Source organism: Phytophthora ramorum, assembly GCF_020800215.1.
Source record: "Phytophthora ramorum isolate Pr-102 chromosome Unknown Phyram_PR-102_s0008, whole genome shotgun sequence".
Taxonomy (NCBI): Eukaryota; Oomycota; class Peronosporomycetes; order Peronosporales; family Peronosporaceae; genus Phytophthora; species Phytophthora ramorum.
In genome coordinates this window covers 1,532,054-1,549,090 of record NW_027150654.1, presented here as the reverse complement: position 1 = coordinate 1,549,090, position 17,037 = coordinate 1,532,054, and the positions used below count along the sequence as shown (strand labels likewise).

At 55.4% G+C, this 17,037-nt stretch overlaps 9 protein-coding genes across 9 annotated transcripts; 4 read left to right on the top strand and 5 right to left on the bottom strand.

Annotated features, from left to right (window-relative positions):
- Positions 1-239: 239 nt before the first annotated feature.
- KRP23_9465 (uncharacterized protein) lies at positions 240-608 on the bottom strand (the record flags this gene model as incomplete). The annotated part of the gene is made up of 1 exon (XM_067895023.1): positions 240-608. One exon carries the CDS (start codon positions 606-608, stop codon positions 240-242), a length of 369 nt encoding a protein of 122 aa, XP_067742644.1.
- Positions 609-1,171: 563 nt separating this feature from the next.
- Positions 1,172-1,450, bottom strand: KRP23_9464 (uncharacterized protein; the record flags this gene model as incomplete). Its single annotated transcript, XM_067895022.1, has 1 exon — positions 1,172-1,450. One exon carries the CDS (start codon positions 1,448-1,450, stop codon positions 1,172-1,174), a length of 279 nt encoding a protein of 92 aa, XP_067742643.1.
- An 814-nt stretch (positions 1,451-2,264) lies between these two features.
- Positions 2,265-3,979, top strand: KRP23_9463 (Pepsin F; the record flags this gene model as incomplete). Its single annotated transcript, XM_067895021.1, has 2 exons — positions 2,265-2,690; positions 2,759-3,979. The coding sequence occupies 2 exons, from the start codon at positions 2,265-2,267 to the stop codon at positions 3,977-3,979; spliced, it is 1,647 nt and encodes a 548-aa protein (XP_067742642.1).
- Positions 3,980-4,737: 758 nt separating this feature from the next.
- On the top strand, positions 4,738-6,789 carry KRP23_9462 (E3 ubiquitin-protein ligase NEDD4; the record flags this gene model as incomplete). Its single annotated transcript, XM_067895020.1, has 1 exon — positions 4,738-6,789. One exon carries the CDS (start codon positions 4,738-4,740, stop codon positions 6,787-6,789), a length of 2,052 nt encoding a protein of 683 aa, XP_067742641.1.
- Positions 6,790-7,319: 530 nt separating this feature from the next.
- KRP23_9461 (Protein ILRUN) lies at positions 7,320-8,566 on the bottom strand (the record flags this gene model as incomplete). Its single annotated transcript, XM_067895019.1, has 4 exons — positions 7,320-7,706; positions 7,773-8,155; positions 8,246-8,368; positions 8,473-8,566. 4 exons carry the CDS (start codon positions 8,564-8,566, stop codon positions 7,320-7,322), a joined length of 987 nt encoding a protein of 328 aa, XP_067742640.1.
- A 289-nt stretch (positions 8,567-8,855) lies between these two features.
- Positions 8,856-10,043, top strand: KRP23_9460 (L-arginine:L-lysine amidinotransferase; the record flags this gene model as incomplete). Its single annotated transcript, XM_067895018.1, has 1 exon — positions 8,856-10,043. The coding sequence occupies one exon, from the start codon at positions 8,856-8,858 to the stop codon at positions 10,041-10,043; it is 1,188 nt and encodes a 395-aa protein (XP_067742639.1).
- A 363-nt stretch (positions 10,044-10,406) lies between these two features.
- KRP23_9459 (uncharacterized protein) lies at positions 10,407-11,498 on the bottom strand (the record flags this gene model as incomplete). Its single annotated transcript, XM_067895016.1, has 1 exon — positions 10,407-11,498. One exon carries the CDS (start codon positions 11,496-11,498, stop codon positions 10,407-10,409), a length of 1,092 nt encoding a protein of 363 aa, XP_067742638.1.
- Positions 11,499-12,371: 873 nt separating this feature from the next.
- Positions 12,372-13,412, bottom strand: KRP23_9458 (uncharacterized protein; the record flags this gene model as incomplete). The annotated part of the gene is made up of 1 exon (XM_067895015.1): positions 12,372-13,412. The coding sequence occupies one exon, from the start codon at positions 13,410-13,412 to the stop codon at positions 12,372-12,374; it is 1,041 nt and encodes a 346-aa protein (XP_067742637.1).
- Positions 13,413-15,399: 1,987 nt separating this feature from the next.
- KRP23_9457 (uncharacterized protein) lies at positions 15,400-16,973 on the top strand (the record flags this gene model as incomplete). Its single annotated transcript, XM_067895014.1, has 3 exons — positions 15,400-15,788; positions 15,848-16,004; positions 16,959-16,973. The coding sequence occupies 3 exons, from the start codon at positions 15,400-15,402 to the stop codon at positions 16,971-16,973; spliced, it is 561 nt and encodes a 186-aa protein (XP_067742636.1).
- Between the last annotated feature and the right edge of the window lie 64 nt (positions 16,974-17,037).

Below are 17,037 nucleotides of genomic sequence, written 5' to 3'. Positions count from 1 at the left end.
AAGTGCACAGAAGACATCGCTCGGTTGGTGGGGCGACTTTAGGTCGGTGGCACCGCTTTCCGGCTGCGAAGTCTCCGACGCAGTCGAGTTCGAAGCTGGTTCGTTTGGTCAATCAATGCCAGCACTAGGAGCATTGGCAACAACTCAAATATGTATCGACGAGTGCGCTGTCGATGGGATGAAGCGTGCCATTGTGGTCAAGCTGCTTTTTCTATTAGATCTGGGTATCCGTGTCTCTACTAATGCCGAGCGTAGGCAACGCGAACGGGAGGTGCAGGCGAGAGCTCACTCGCTTGCGGGGACGTGGTGCTGTTGCGATCGAGAGCTCGTCTCCTCCTCCGTCGAACCACAACGAGCATGACAGCTGCGAGGACGAGCACGATGCCCACGACCGCGATCACGACGACCACCGCGGTGTGGTCGAAAATACTATCGGACTTGGAGCCGTTTGACGACTCTTCATCGCTGGCGCTGGTTGCGTCTCCGCTATCTCGATCGTTCTCATCATCGCCGCCGTCTTCCAGTGCCCTCACGTAGCGTCCTTCAACCACGAACTGGTTTGCCGCTTCCAGCAGCAATAGCAGCACTGCATGAAGTGGTTGGCGCATTCTGCTCGATTTGTTCCCTTGTCAGCGAGTTCCGTTGTGCGGAGACCAGCAGTGAGGACACCCGTTGGGTTCACATCACCTGCCACTCGTTCGGTGTAAAGGATAGCGAGAGCTGCGTTTCATGCAGCACAGTGTCGTTGCAAGCTGAAGCGGATGGTCTCAATTTCAGGGGAAGGGCGAGAGCGGTTGTGCTCCCATTTCACACTCTCTTGGCTGGAAAATCCGGCTGAGTTTTTCGCCTTGGGGCTCCCAGCTGCAGCAGACCAGAGGGTGCGCGTATGGCGAGCTCGCGGGCAGCAGCGCTGACCGGAATGTGGACAGGGAGAGGGAGGTCGCCCGGCGACTTGACTCGCCGAGTGATGCCAATCCCGTGCAAAACCACATCACATGCCGCAGGGCGGACCAACGCAGCCAACGGCGGACAGTACACCGGATAACAAAATGCACTCGCAACTGTACGGAGACTCATTTCTTCTCGCTCAAGGTTAAGTAAATCTTCCTCTGGGTCACGAACATGTATCAAGACTCAACTTCTTCAAAAATGTCTCCTTTTCTAGCTGCACTCACTGGCGCAGCTTGCGCGCGCCCGTTCCAGCCATCGGTCCGTCGTCCGACAGAGGCGTGAAGAAGTCAAAGGATCTCTCTTCGTCCGCGCCTGGCGTGGGCAAAGGCTCGAGTCTGCGAGCGCCCATGCCGGCCATGGGTCCGTTGTGAGAGAGCGTCGTGAAGATGGAAGCGCTGGTGCGCTCCTCGGTGTTCGCGTCCGTTGGCGTGGCCCGGAACGGCTCGGCGGTGGCCAGCACGGCCAGCAAGGCGGCTACCAGCGTCAGGCGGAACAGCATCTTGGCTCAGCGGTTACTCCAGCGACTGGTGTTTTCGCGACTGCAGAATTCTGACTCGATTTGGCCGCGATGGATTGGTGGAAAAAGCTGCTCTAAGTAGTTATCAATAGCAGCTAAGAAGTGCTGCAGAGTGACAGCTTTAATTTCATTGTTGGCAATCCCAGCATCTTGCAGATTTTTCAGGAACTCTAGCGTACCCGAGTTGTTGCTGCATGAATGAGCCAGGCTATCATCGGCGAGATGCACCTGGTCTTGATACCAAAGGAGCGAGCCTTCGGAGGAGATGTGCTGGTATTGTCCACCCACAGTAGCTATCACGGTAACTCATGGGCCATGAGTTACCGTGATAGGTGGTGCACTCCGGCGTTGGTTGTTGTTGTAAACGTCGCGGCGTAGCTGATGCTATGCGGTGCGATGAACGAACTGGATCAAACCAGCAACATCATCGTACCAGTCACCGTAAAGGTAGAAATGATGATGACGCCACGAGCGAGAAGATAAGCGACTCGTCAAGCCGAACATGGCTGCCCTGCATGTGTGGATCTGTCTTCTCCGTGGAAATCTACTCAGTCCAAACCCGCGATTGCGGCCTTATTCCTTCTCGGAACGTGATATGCTAACTGAGGGGTGCGACCGCAAAAGATCGCATCACTTTCCATTGGTCAAAACAGCGTCATCACTGACCTTCTCATTGGCCAGAACTCTCTCCGGCACAGTCTCGTTCGCGCCGTTTCAGTCGAAAACCTGCGGTCTCAATGGGACTGCGCACCTGCGCCACGCCTCGCCGCATTCGACCAGTGACTACTCCGCCCGCATGTGGCTGCATCTACTGACCGCCCTCGCGCTCTTGACGTCGCAATTCGCACATGCCGCGCCGTTCAAGTTATCACTGGCGAGACGACTACCCGCCACCGACTGGATCCAATCCGAAGCGAATGCGTATCGAGCGCATCCGGCTGCCCCTGAGTGGACGGTGGCAGAAGCCAATGCCACGCAAGACGCGGCCCAACCCCCACTGCCAAGCGCCAAGCGCGTGACGCTGCAGAACTTTGGCAACGTGCAGTACATTGGCACTGTGGGATTCGGGAACCCCCCGCAGTTGATGGACGTGGTGTTCGACACGGGCTCCAGCGACACGTGGATCCCCAGCAGCAGTTGTGAGAGCTGCGGGTCACACCACCAGTACGACGCGCAAAAATCCACGACGTTCCTGGACACCGAAGAGAAGTTCTACGATGCGGTCCGTGTTATGTTGCACCTTTTGCAGTGAAATTGGGAGTTTTTACATTTCTTGTTGTTGTGGTGCAGTATGGGAGTGGGTCGGTGTCAGGTACGGTAGTGGTGGATACGGTGACCATCTCGGGCTACACGGTGGATAGCGTCCGCTTCGGAGTGATCGACGACGAGTCGGACAAGTTGCAGGAGTTTCTGGCCGACGGGATCTTTGGACTCGGATTCGAGGGACTCGCACATATCAGTCGACCCACGGTGTTTGCAGCACTTGCAGGGCAAAACGCTGAGCTGGAGAACATGTTCGCCTTCTACCTCACCCCCGAGGCCTACAGGACTGGCAGCGAGCTGCATGTAGGGGGTTATGACTTGTCGGTCGTGGGGCCCAACGCGTCATTTCACTACACGCCTGTGGTGAAGCTGCCCGAGTTCGACTCGTTCATGTACTGGACGATCAAGATGAACAACTTTTCTATTCAGCCGGTTGGCGACGACAACAACAACAATGGCGAGACCGATGTCACCGCCAACATGTGCGATCCATTCTGCTATGCTATCGTTGACACGGGCACGTCGCTCATCAGCGTTCCGGCGGGCCAGTACGACGAGGTGGTGAGCAAGATCACGCGCGGGCTTGACTGTGACGGTATCGATTGCGACGGCGTAGCTGTGAAGGACTTTCCGGTGCTGCATTTCGGCATGGAGCCGGACAACGTGTTCCTGCTGCAGCCTCAGGACTACGTGCAGTGCTCGGGTTGGGGGCAGTGCAAGTTGCAGTTCCAGTCCACGACGGACGAGTGGTGGATCCTCGGCGACGTCTTTATCAAGACATATTACACGCTGTTCGACGCCGAGCGCATGCGTGTGGGCTTCGCGTGCGAAGGCGACATTTGCCAGGGCGGACGTGGCAACATCTACGGCGACAACGGTGAGGGCGGCGCGTTCGGCGCGTGGGAGAACGCCTTCCTGCTGGGTTCGTGCTTCGCGGCCGCGTGCATGTTCCTGTTCGTGTTCCTACTGAACCAGCAGGACGAGGAGCCGAATCTGAACCAGGACGAGGGCTTCCTCGGTGCGCTCATCGACCGGCGTGCCAACTCGCCATCTGGATACCAGACGCACGACCCGAAGCGTCCGCTTTTGTTCGACGACGAAGAGTCCCAGCACGTGTACGCTACGTCGTCCACCACGACGTCGCAGGCGTCCAGTTACACCGAGGCGAGGCGCAGCTTTGCAGCGCTACCGTCGCCTCCAGGATCCAACGATGGACACATGAGCGATGGCTCCTGTGTTGAAGTTTAGATGGACAAGAAGAGGACGATAGATGGACAATGAGAAGAGGACGATGTACGGTAGCGTCCGCAAAGCCCGTTATTTATCCACATTAAAAAAAAATGGATTCGTTTGCGAGATTCCTGCCCTGCCCTGGCAGTCCATTTCACTGCCGAAACCACAAAAGCCGCCATCGCAAACTTCCACCAGTTCCACAGGAACTCTGTCGAGCTGCACGAGGTAAATTGCGGAAGCGTCAGTTATTTTACTGCAGGCTGGTCAAATTCATCATTGAGCTATTTTTGGTTTGATCAGTAACCGTCGTAATCAACCTGGGTTACATTCCGAGATAACCAGGTTACAGCTGGATCTTTGACATCTGCACGAGACATGCCTAATGAAAACAAGTCATTCCGCCTCCTTCCACAGGAAATGCGCTGCGCTTGGTGTAGTAATGCCCCTTCGACGCGCGCTGTGTGCCATCGGCCATCGACCACCGGCCATCGATATGCAGGATTTCCTTGAGCGCGCATGAAAGGCATGCTGTGCGCCAACGCATCCCTATTGCACGTCAACAACGCTCGGCGTCGCAGCCGCTTTGAGTCGGTTAATTAGGCCATCAACAGCCTGAATTTCGGCCAGTGAAAACGCCGCCTTCATGTTTCAGAGCAACACCCTATCCCCCCTCGACATTCTGCAATTCCCCTTCCCAACAACGAAACTGGGCGCGTCGAGGGCGAGGCGACGCGAGATCTCGGGACAATAGCAGCGTAGGACAGACGGACAGAATGCGCGCGCCGTCGAGACTTTTGCTGCCGCTCGTGGTGGCGGCCGTGCAGGTGCAGGGCGCGGAGGCCGCCAACGGGTCGCTGCCCACGTGGCTGGCCTACGTGACGGGCGGCCTGCTGGTCATCATCATCGTGTACTACTGCTGCCGCCGCGCGCGCTTCGATGAGAACCTACAGCAGCCGCTGCTGGGCGGACAGTACACGGAGGACGGACAGCCCATGACACGCCAGGACGTGCAGGAGTCGCACGACGAGGTGAGCACCCAGTGGCAGTGCGAGGTGTGCGACTTCCACAACAAGAGCTCGGCCAAGGCCTGCGTGCTCTGCGGCACGGAGCGTGGCTTCAGCCTCGGCCTCAAGTCGCCCGCGCGAGCCGCGCACACAGAGCCCGTGGCCGTCGAGACGGACGTCCCGAGGGAGAAAAGCTTCAACCGCACGCGCTCGTTCGCCATCCGCCGCCTCAACATGCTCAACTCGCGCCAACGAGGCGCTAGGAACCGCCAGGACTGGGTGCGTAAGGTCGGACTCGACGGGAAGCGCTACTGGGCCAAGCGGGAGCTGCCCTTCCCGCTGGGCAACGCCAAGCCCAAGGACGACGCTGAAGGGATTGAAAGCAAGATTAACGCTATCCGGATCGACGTTCCGGCCTCGGACGCCGACATGCTGTCGCCCAAGGCGACCACGGCGTCCACGACGTCGTCATCAATTGCTGCGGATCCGGATAAGGAGCTGGTGCACCAGCAGTCGCTGGCTTTCGTGTCGCAACTGGCGCAGACCCCCCGCCACCCGGAGGGCCGCATGACGTTCAAGGAGTACCGTGAAGTGGACGCTCGCGTGGCGTCGCGCGGCTATGAGATCTCGGAGCAGGACTTGGAGATCCTGGAACAGGTGGCGGCGCTGCCGTTCAAGGACAAGTACGCGTGGTTCCTGGAGCAGACGTCGGCGCTCATCAAGCCGTGGGAGGACGGACACCTCAAGATGCGCGTGCACCGCGAGAACATTTTGGTCGAGTCTATGGAGCAGCTGTTAGGCGTGCAGATGGAGCATATTCACATGCCGCTGCGTATTGAGTTCATTGGAGAAGTGGCTATTGATGCAGGCGGACTGGAGCGCGAGTGGTTCTCGCTCGTGACGGAGCGTCTGTTTGACGAGACCATTGGGCTGTTCATGTGCGCGCACGTGGACTCGCTCGCGTACGTTATTAACCCGAACTCGGTCGAGGCCTCGGCAGACCACCTGCTGTACTTCCGCGGTGCTGGTCGGTTGTTGGGGCGTGCGCTGCTGGAGGGTCAGCTGATGAAGGCTCACTTGGCGCTGCCGGTGCTGAAGCACCTGCTGGGTGTTCCCATCTCGTTCAGTGACCTGGAATTCTTTGACCAGGAAGTGCACAACTCGCTCAAGTGGATGAAGGAGAATGATGGCGTGGATGCTCTGGGACTCGACTTCACAGTGACCAACCGAAAACTGAACGGCGAGGTGGAGACTATTGAGCTGAAGGAGGGTGGAAAGGACATTGATCTTACGGACGAGAACAAGCAGGAGTACATCTACTTGCGTCTGCGGTACATAATGCTGGACTCGTACGCTGAGCAGCTGCAGCACCTCATGGCCGGCGTGTTTGAGGTGATCCCGCAGGAGCTTATCCTAGTGTTTGATTACCAGGAGCTGGAGCTGGTACTGTGCGGCGTGCCGTCCATCGACGTGGATGACTGGAAGGCTCACACTCAGGTCTCGGACGAACTTTCCGAGGAGCTGCTGACGTGGTTCTGGGAGATTGTCGAGGCGTTCTCAGATGAAGAGCGTGCACGTCTGCTGCAGTTCACGACGGGTTCATCGCGCGTGCCCGTCCAGGGATTCAAGGCGCTGACGAGTTATGACGGTCGTATCTGCCACTTCACGCTCAAGGCCGTGCCTTTCCCGGAACACGCCTATCCTCGGGCGCACACGTGCTTCAACCGCATCGACTTGCCGCTGTACAAGTCGAAGAAGGAGCTGGAAGACGTGCTGTCGCTGGTGATAAATATGGAAGTCACGGGTTTCACGGACGAGTAAAATGATGGTATTTTGTACAGTTGAAGGCTTTCTTGCCGCGGCTGCACCATCCCGTCGCAAACGTCTCGTCCGGCGTCTTGAGTTGGAAGCTGATCAGCCTGAACAAGGTAAGGAGGAGATGATGTTCTCAGCAGCGTCGAAGGAGAGACGCGTCGGCGGTGTTACGCAGTTGGATGACAAGCATCACGCGGTGGGAACCTCTCGGGAAAACGAGCATAACAAGCAGAAAAGTAGGAAAACCAAAACAAAAAACATTGAACGCTTCGTTGGCTTTGCCTTTTCTCCGGTGGTGCACGACCAGCACGTTTGAAGCTCCACCAGAGCGACGAATGATAAAACCCGTGCAACACGCGGCATATATTCACTCACTCTCCCACCACAATCCCATTCAAAATGAGTTAGCGGGGCCTCTTTCCGCGTCTTGCCGCTTGGTAGCTCTTCTTTGGAATTGTTCACCACACATAACTAACTGAAGTCGCATTGGGTCGTAGTCCTTCGTCCGGATTAAGCATCAGCAAAGAGAGCAGTCACTACAGGTCCATATCTTCCACGACCGCGGACGAAGGCTGCCGGTTATTTTCCGCAAACTGGGGCTTGGATGGGTCTGCCGCAGCTGCCGCCGCAGTCTGTTGCTGCTGTTGCTGCAATGCAAACGCCGCGGCAGCCTCGGGCGTGCCTACATTCACCACAACCCACACGGGGTCGCCAAAGAAGCCCTGCGAGCAGTGCAGCCTCCAGCTGCCAGCGTAGGATCCCGGCTCTGCCGGCATGCACAACGGTGCGTATATGTCTATCCGCTGCCCTGCTGGGGCCGCCACCGGGATCTGCTCCGGCCCTTTGAAACTGGTGCCCTGCGCAAATAGCAGCCGCGTCTCTGGCGGCCACGCCTCGTTTCCCGTGTTCACAAAACTCCATTGCTAAACAACAGTAACAAAAAGGTTAGTCTCTGTAGTCGACCCCCATTAATCACCCCCTCTCCTCACCATTTGCACAGGCATCTCCGGGGCGAAGAGCGTGTTCTGCGTGGCCGACAGGTCGCTGATGAATTGCGCCTGGTATGAGGCGGAGTTGGGCTGCTGGTGCTGCTGTCTATTGGCTGTGCCTCCGTCGTCCTCCATGTCCAGATCGTCGGCCGTGTCCATGCCCTCCATGGGGTTCACACTGGAGGCTCCTGAGGCCTCCATCGTGGCCAGGTAGTTGTTGGCCGCCGTCTCCACGTTCCAGTTGCACGACTCGAGGAAGAACGTGGCCGTTTCCGCATCCAGCTGCAGCAGGTGCGCGAACTGGTCCACGAGCTCGTCGTGGTCGCTCGTTGTGATGCTCTGGAACATTTGCAGCAGGTCTTCAGCCATGGTGATGAAGTTCTCTAGGAAACAGAGAAAAACGGTGGGTGAGTGACTTCTATACGCGATTTCTCGTCTTTCACGAGGCGTTTGGAGACGAAAAGAGTATTTACGGGTGGAGAAGTGAGTGGAGAGGAAGGTGTATGCGCTCCGATCTTCGTATAGCCGCTGGGGTCGTCGGGAAGCTGCTGCGTGCCGAGGTCTGCACGTTTGGCCGAATGGGACTCGGAATGAGGCTGCTTTTTTGAAGTTTCCAGCATCGAACTTCAAAAGAGCATACCGATACTGAATTGGGATTCGGTATCGGTATGTTATTTTGAAGTTCCGGATATCGGTTTACTGATGAAGACGCCGCTGAAGATCGGCGCGACAAAAGTTGGTGCTTTGAGCGACTGCGCTTCCTGGGCGCTCCAGTACACCGCCAGGCAAAGCATTGATCGAGCACTGTTACTTACCCTGCACTACCATCCCATTAAGCAAAACACATGAAGGACTCGAGCTCGTTCAACGTTAGGATACTGGTCGTGACAAGGAGGAAAGCACCAGAAAGCACCATCTTCTGTCACGGTATCTTTCGAGTGGGATGCGTATCTTTCCCTTGAAGATCGAGGGCAAATGAACAGCCACATGCCGAACAGCTCACACTGAACAGCTCCGTGTCCTTCACCCGCTTTGCTTGTCATTGCGCAAGTCTCCAGATCTCTCGCAAGTCTCTCAGTTTCCATGTCGGTCCTTCTCCGCCGCTCGCCGCTGCTCAAGGCCGCAGCCTCTCGAAGCTTCGCCAGTGGCACGCCCATCATCAATTCGCACAACGAATGGGACCCGCTGGAAGAGGTGATCGTGGGGCGCGTCGAGGGCGCCACGATCCCCGAGTGGCATGTGTCCGGCAAGGCAGTGTGGCCCTCCAAGCACTGGGACATGTACAAGACTCGAGCGGGCCAGCCCTTCCCGCAGGAGCTGCTGGCCGGCGCGGCCAAGGAGCTCGACTACCTGGCCGAGGTGCTCGAGGGCGAAGGCGTGATCGTCCGGCGACCGGAGGCAGGTCCGACCGACTTCAACCAGCCGGTAGAGACGCCCGACTTTTCCAGTCGTTCGCAGCTGTACGCGGCCATGCCGCGCGACGTGCTCATCGTGTTCGGCAACGAGATCGTGGAGGCGCCCATGGCCTGGCGCTCGCGCTACTTCGAGTTCCGTCCGTACCGGAAGCTCATCAAGGAGTATTTCCACAAAGGCGGCAAGTGGACGGCCGCCCCCAAACCCCAGATGAGCGACGAGCTGTACAACAACGACTGGGAAGCCGAGAGCGGCGTCTTCAACTCGGTCGTGACTGAGTTCGAGCCGACTTTCGACGCGGCTGAGTTCACCCGCATGGGGCGCGACATTTTCACGCAGCAGAGCCAAGTGACCAACCAGTTCGGCATCGAGTGGGTCCGTCGCCACCTCGGAGACGACTACAACGTGCACGTGCTGGACTTCCAGGACCGGAACGCCATGCACATCGACGGAACGTTCGTGCCGCTCATGCCGGGCAAATTGCTGGCCAACCCATTCCGCCCGTGCATCACGGGGCGCCCCGTCAAGACGTACTCGTACAAGAACAAGGACTACCAGTACTGCCTGCCCGAGATGTTCAAGGGCTGGGAGGTGTTCGTGGCTCCCGAGCCGGAGCTGTCCAAGGACCACCCGCTCTTCTTCACGAGTCCGTGGACGGCCACGTGCAACGTGCTCGTGGTGCGTCCAGGGACGGTCATCGTCGAGGCCCACGAGAAGAAGGCGCAGCAGTGCTTCAAGGACTGGGGCTTCGAGGTCATTCCGGTGCCGTTCCGCAACTTCATGCCCTTCGGCGGCTCCTTCCACTGCGCCACGTGCGACGTGCGCCGTACCGGCACGCTACAGTCCTACTTTGACTAGGAACAGCGCCACTTGGGTCTCCAAAGCATGAAGACAAGTATGAAGAAGACCATCCGGTTGTACTTAAGTGCATGCATAGAATTCCCACAATGGGCTTCAATTTTACTAAAGTTGACATTGATCGGTGACCACAGGGTCTTGTCCATCTTGCGGACCCAAACGGAGTTCAAGTGTCACAACCTTCCCGAGTAGCATCATTTGATACCATAGCCACTGACAAGGTTCATATTGAGGCGCTCGATCCCAGTTATCCCCGAAACGGACGAAAAAACCAAAGACGAAGTTCGGTGAAAACTAGTTTACTATGAGATCGATCTCAAGCTACAGCTCGATCAACATATCCTGGCAGCCGTCTAGAACGGTTTATGGGGGTCCCTGTGCACGTTTCGCTCCTGTAGTGAGTTTTTTTATCACTTCCTGTAGGGCTTTTCTCGCATTGGGAGGCGTACGCTGCTTCGGAGTCATGTAGTTTGGCCCGTACGCCTCCGTCAAGAAGAAATTGGGGTCGTGAACTGTGTCGAACGGCATCCCGTTGATCGTCACCTGCGAGAAGGGCTCTACCTTGTTGTACGGCATCAAACGACCGTTGCTACCCTGCAGCTCTTGGATATCCCAATTTCCATCGTTGAGCTTCTTCATCGTGTACAAATCCACGTACGGCACTGCGTAATTCTTGGCGATCGGCTGGCTTGGGTCGTAGAGGCGGCCTGCAAGCGGGTGTGTCGGTGCGACGCACACTCGCCAAATGTCTAGGAAGAACATGTGATACCCTTTTTTCCGAAGCTCCACCTTCAGTACGTCTTTGGAGTTCAGGTTCCCGACGAATCCAATATCCGTGTCTTCCGTGAACGGGATCATCGAGCCGTTCCTCACGGCTCCTAGCAACGATCCGAACGTGATCAGTGGGGTGTTCCCGGAAGCCTTTAGCTCTTCGTACACTTCCACCATCAGCATGTGCAACACACTCGAGTAGCAAACGGACTTGGGCGAGCGGACATTGAGCAAGTCTGTGCGGTCGCCTGCGATGCAGAACGGCGTGTCTTTCCTTCCAGAGATCGGGAGGCAGTAGCCAAACTTGGCCTTTAATCTCTCGTGGTCATTGCAGAGGTTGGTGTGTTTCCCCCGGAAGGTTGGTGCCGGAGGAGTATCCATTTCCTTCAGTGCTGAGTAGTATCGGTGGCCCGAATGATACTCACCGGTGCTGGCGTTCACGACTCGCGGGGTGCAGACTTCCTCTTCGTTGAGCAGGGTAATTTCCGGCGTGCACGAGATGATGTGCGTCTCCATGACGAGTCCGAATACCACAAGCCCGATTAGCACTAGTACGAAGGTCGGAATCACTGTCACTCCCGTCCAGAACTCCCTGCAGCCCAGCAAAACCCTTCCCAGCACTCCAACACGGTGTGGTGTGGAACGCTTGGTAACAGCACCACATTCCTCGAGCTTCTTGTCCATTTTTGTAGTTCTGTCGGTATGGTACTGGAGGAACGAGACTTGTGCGATGAGATGCAAGAGCAAGAATGAAAGCACGCGGACGACGTACGGCGCGGCGACGCGATGCATCGGCGCGCAACATCAAGCAATCTTGGCGATTTGAACACCTGAGACGTTCCCATTTTTCTGTTCGAGGTCTCGATTGTCGATCTCTAAGATTTACAGCACAAGTTGCGGTACAAGTCTGAGAAGCGTGAGCTCGCGACGCAGTGACTGGTTCATGTATAACACATGTAGCCACTGACTGCAACTTCCAACAGTAGCAGCGTTGTGCCCTTGCCGTATTTGTTTGTATTCTTCGTGTGTCTCCACCGTGAAACGGGTACGATGCAGGTCACGGTTGCAGTTTTTCATCAATTGAGACCTTGAGTGATCAGACTTGTGTCGTGGATTTAGCGTAGCGTCTGGGCATATCGCACTGGCATGTGTGTGTGGCTATCCATATTTGTACCTACGTGCATGTCACGCTGCTAGTGCACAAAATGAGCAGGATCGCACAAAGCGATCGGCCTTGACTGGTTTTCCCACTGGTGGTTGTCCTGCGATGCTTTTGCACCGAAAATTATGACCACTGTGCAGGCGTGATGAGGTGAACCTCGTCTCAATTTCCATACTTTCCACCTGCCTTGCCATTCACTACCAGTGTTGGTTAGGTTGCCGGCGTCTACAGCCGGTTGCACTCTTTGGTCTCTGGAAATCCAGAGAAATGCAGAACCACCACGCTTGCCAAGCTGCGAGGAAAGTGCAGAGTGCTGCAAAGCTCTGTCGCTCTGTCACTTCAACGTTCGTACATTACATTTATTGGTAACCTATATATCGATAACGCATAGCTAGCTAACTTTGCTCTTTCCGTGGCTTCGGAGTCATGTAATCGTCTCCGTACGCCTCCTGCAAGAAGAACCTCGGATCTTGGACCGCGTCGAACGACATATTGTTGATCTTCACCTGCGAGAACGGCTGCACCCTCTTGTCAGGCAGAAGTCGGCCATTGCTGCCTTCCAGCTCCTGTAGATCCCAATCCCCGTCGTCTTTCTGCTTCATCATGTACATATCTACGTACGGCACAGCGAAGCTCTCAGCGAGAGGCACATTTGGGTCGTACAGATAACCAGCCAATGGATGTGTCGGCGCCACGCACACACGCCAAATGTCCATGAAGAACATGTGATAGCCCTTCCTCCGAAGCGCGAGTCTCAACGCGTCGGGGGCAACCAGCTCTCCTACGAAACCAATGTCTACATCCTCTGTGAATGGGATCATGGAACTATTGCGAACAGCTCCCAGCAGCGACCCAAAGGTAAGGAACGGGATGTTCCCGGTTGCTTGTAGCTCCTCGTAGATTTCAACCATGAGCATATGCAGCACACTGGCGTAGCAAGTTGACTTGGGAGAGCGCAGGTTCAGCAGATCCATGCGGTCGGCTGCAGAGCAGAACGGGGCGTCCTTCCTCCCAGAGATTGGGAGGCAGTAGTTGTACTTCGCTGCAAGCCTGGTCTTCTTGCCACATAGTGTGGTGTGTTGATCTCGAAAGACTGGCACTGGTACCGTCATGTCCTTGAGTTCGTCGTAGTATCTGTGACCGGAATGGTACTCGATGGCACTGGCGTTCAGCACTTTGGGAGAGCAGATCTCGTGGTTGCTGGACAAGATAGCTGCCGGGACACGGGAGATGATGTTGCTCTCCATAATGACGTCGAAGACCACCAGTCCGATAAGCACTAAGATCAGTGTAGGGAGCACCATGCTACTTGGGCAAAGGTCTTTGCGTCGGTGAGCTGAGGTAATCTTCTTCTTGTTCGGGGCCACGACACGGTGGCCAAGCTCGCACTCGGGCTCCTCCATATCGATCTTCTGGTCGACTTGCGCGTCCTTCATGACTTAGCCACTTGTGCCTTCCAGACGATGAGATGAAATGAAGAGGCACCGCTTTTGTTGCAACAAACGTTAAAATCTTGTCCCAAGTGCAGCCAAATGGCGGAATCATGCGACCGGGGGAAAGGGATACGGCAGAAACAACGCTTACGTTTCGGAGAGATCATAGCATCCCCCCCCCCGCCCCGCCTCAAAGCATAGCGAGCAAATGCCTGTCGACCAATACTAACCAGTGCTGACACCTTGTAGGAACAAAACTCACTCCTGAGAATACCTGCTAAAATCCAGGCAAAAGTGCCTGGTTGTGGCGGTGATCAGCTGTTGCACTTAGGCCAGCACGGGCGGCTTTGTCGTCATTGCAGCCTATACGTTATACTAGTACACGACACGGGAAAAAGAATCCATGAGATAGGGATGTTCATGGTACATGCACAAGGAAACCCTTCTGACGAGAGAGAGTCCCGTCATCGAGGTCGTGGGTATCATCTGTTGGAGTGGGTGAACCGAGATTTGTACTGTTCGTGAACAATCACAAGCAAGTGATTATTGGATAGTTAGTGGTTAGCCAAAGGCGAGTACCGTAAGCATTCTGACCAAATCTCCAGTCCGACTCGGAGCTGCCATGCATCAGTGTCGAATCGCCACACGTGACATCTACTTCTTGAAGGTGCTCTTTGAGCTGTGCGCGTCCAGTTGCCGTCCTGAGGGTACTTGCACGTCACGGAAAAGTCCTTTCCACAAATTTGGAACTCACAAACGCCGTCCCGGGCTGGCGCAGCGTACCTGACCAATGCGCTGGCAGCGACGTTCAGCGGTGGAGTGCTATCTGAATCGGTATTCCAAAGTGGATTGTAGTGCAACGACAGACCTTTCGCCATAGTTAGCGCGACAGTGCAGCCCACGAAACTAAGGATATTGTTGATAGCATGAATGTCGCTGCCTATTTTTGCTCGAGAACAATGCTTCGCCGAATAGAAGGCCTTTCTCCGCCTTGCGCACCAGCAGTGGCTTCTTCTCTTGGACAGCCAGCGACATGCCGCCCAGCAGCTTGGCTAGCGTGCTCTCCGCCCACTTGCGACTGTTAATGGTGAGAAGGGCAGTCGTCTTCGCAAGACTTCACTGTTTTAAATAATCAGTTGCCGTTTTCGGTTGTCGTGTAAGCTTAGCTCGATTGTACAACACGAAGCGCGTGGCACGATCTCAGCTCGTGAGACGAGGGCGCAACACTAACTTTGCGCTGCCGTATTGTATCTCAGCGTGCCTTGTTTTCCTTATCAGATTTTCTGCAGTGACATGGCAGCATACTTAGTAATGAAACAGTTTGCAGTTGATCCCTCTTCGAAATCTCATGCTTCACACAGTAGACCTGGCTAACGCTCCATGCTTTGTGCTTTTAGCTGAAGAAGAAGGAAGTGTCGAACAGTCGTTGAGTGGTTTATGATGATCGTGTGCCCTTACCGACATCGTCGCAAAGATCAGAACGAAAATGATAGATTGGCCCAGCTTCTGTGTCTGTTTTTCTATGGTAGCAGGTTTCTGAAGAGCTAGCGAGTTGCCCCATTATTGATATTTTCTGAGAGTCGAACGTGGACTCCACCCCGGTCGTACGTGAATTGGATCGAGGTCAATTATGCATTCGTTTCTAATTTTACGGTCAGTCCTGATGAAGTGCGATATATTTGCGGTCAGTGGCGCTACCGTTGTGTAGCCTGAGATACACAACGGTAGCGCAGTAGTTAGTGCTGTGCCCTCGTCTCACAAGCTGAGATCGTGGGGTTTTGTGTCTTACTGGGCAGCTACATTCATATTATCAACAAGATCCTTAGTGTCATGGACAACCCTGTGGTGCTGCAACTTATGTAAACCTTGCTATAACCACAGGCCTCAGCACTTCCATTCCGAAAAACACTTTCAAGTGCTCAAGCAAACACCCGGGCTACCCTGTGCACCCCATCGTCACAGCCTGCCAACACCGACCATCGAATCCGCCATGAAGATCAGCAACCCAACTACTTTCGCATTTGTATGCTTCCTGGTCCAAGCAGCGGCTGTGTCTGCCAAGAAGGGTTTCACCTCGCCGCCAGAGCACGGACCTGACTTTGCTACGATGGAGCGCATCAAGACTGCAGCTAACTTCGACGCCCAGGGCGTCAGGATGGAAATCTGCCCTACGGGAGATTGCTTGAATGGCAAGTACATGCGGCTCTCTGTGGCAAGCCTCACGGAGTTGGATGTCAACGGGAGTGCAGTCGAGAGCGTCGACAAATTCAAACCTAAGAACAGTGACTGGACGGACATCAAGACGACCGAGGTGGGTGGTGTCAACATTTCTTCCACGACATTCGTCTCCACGGTCGAGGTCGGCGCCGGAAAAAAGAGGTGCAGTTCAATCTCACTGCGGGCATTTACCAAGGGGACGCGACGGTGCCATACGGCAGCAAGACCTTTGCGGTGTCTGCAGGTGCTCTCAAGTTCACGGTTGATATCGCTGGCTGGCCATTCTCCACGACAGCCAATAACCTTGTGCTTGCTGTGTCGCTGGATGCAAAGGGGGCCAACAACAAAGCGCTCGGTACGCCTCAGATGAAGCCGAAGGTAAGAGTGGCCCCGACATCGAGACAGTGGACATGGGCGACTCCATGTTCATGGATGTGCCGAGTCTTGTGATCCTTAACGGCGGGGTAGAAGCGAATCTGGTGGACATGTCCGTGGTCGAGTCAGCAGGAGACACGTCGTTTGAGTGGGTCTTCCCTTCGTTTACGACGTCACTTCACTACGACCCTGTGCTCGGCGAGCACAGCACCGTTACCACAAGCAGCAGCACTACCAGTGGTAGTGCTGATGGTAGTGACTGGAGCGACTGGGGCAGCGACTTCGACGGCGACTCAATGGCGACAGCAACAGCGACCTCGGCGATATTTTCGACAGCAGCAACAGCCTCGATATCACGACTAGCAGCCGTAGCAGTACCAGTGGGAGCGTCGTTGCCAACAGCGGGACACGTAGCAGTAGCAGCAATACACCTACCAGCAGCAGCACAGCCAGCAGCACAGCCAGCAGCACAGCCAGCAGCGGCAGAGGCAGTAAAACCGGTGCAAGCGCGTCCAAGGATAACGGCGAGACGGAAGCACCGACACTGATTAAAACGACCTCGTCGGCCTGCACGGTTTTCGTTGTCAGGTCTTGGCGTCGGTATGTTGATGGCAGCAATAACCTACAGCCTACTCTAAGGGTCTGAGTCTAAGCTCAATACATGAAAGATGAGAGAAAGAATGCTATTGTACGGCAAGCTAGTGCGGAGCTAGCGAATGTATCGCAGAGCTAAATATCCAACTTTGAGATCCTGATTAATGAACAAGCATCTTCGGGGTACCTTCTCCACTATCGCCGCTTAGTTGTTATTGCACCTCAATCCAGCCTCTGATGTTACTTGCAGCGAGCGCCAGCATGACGGTTAACTCCATACTACCTTCTCGGCATCCCCTGGTCGGCTAGAATTTATGCTTAATAAAATCCTTGCCTAATAATCTCCATTTTTGCTATTCAAAGGTGGAATACGTGTAGTTATTTGCTGATTTCGGCACTCCTGTGTGTGTGTTGCATCCTCCATCAGCACAGACATAGTTGC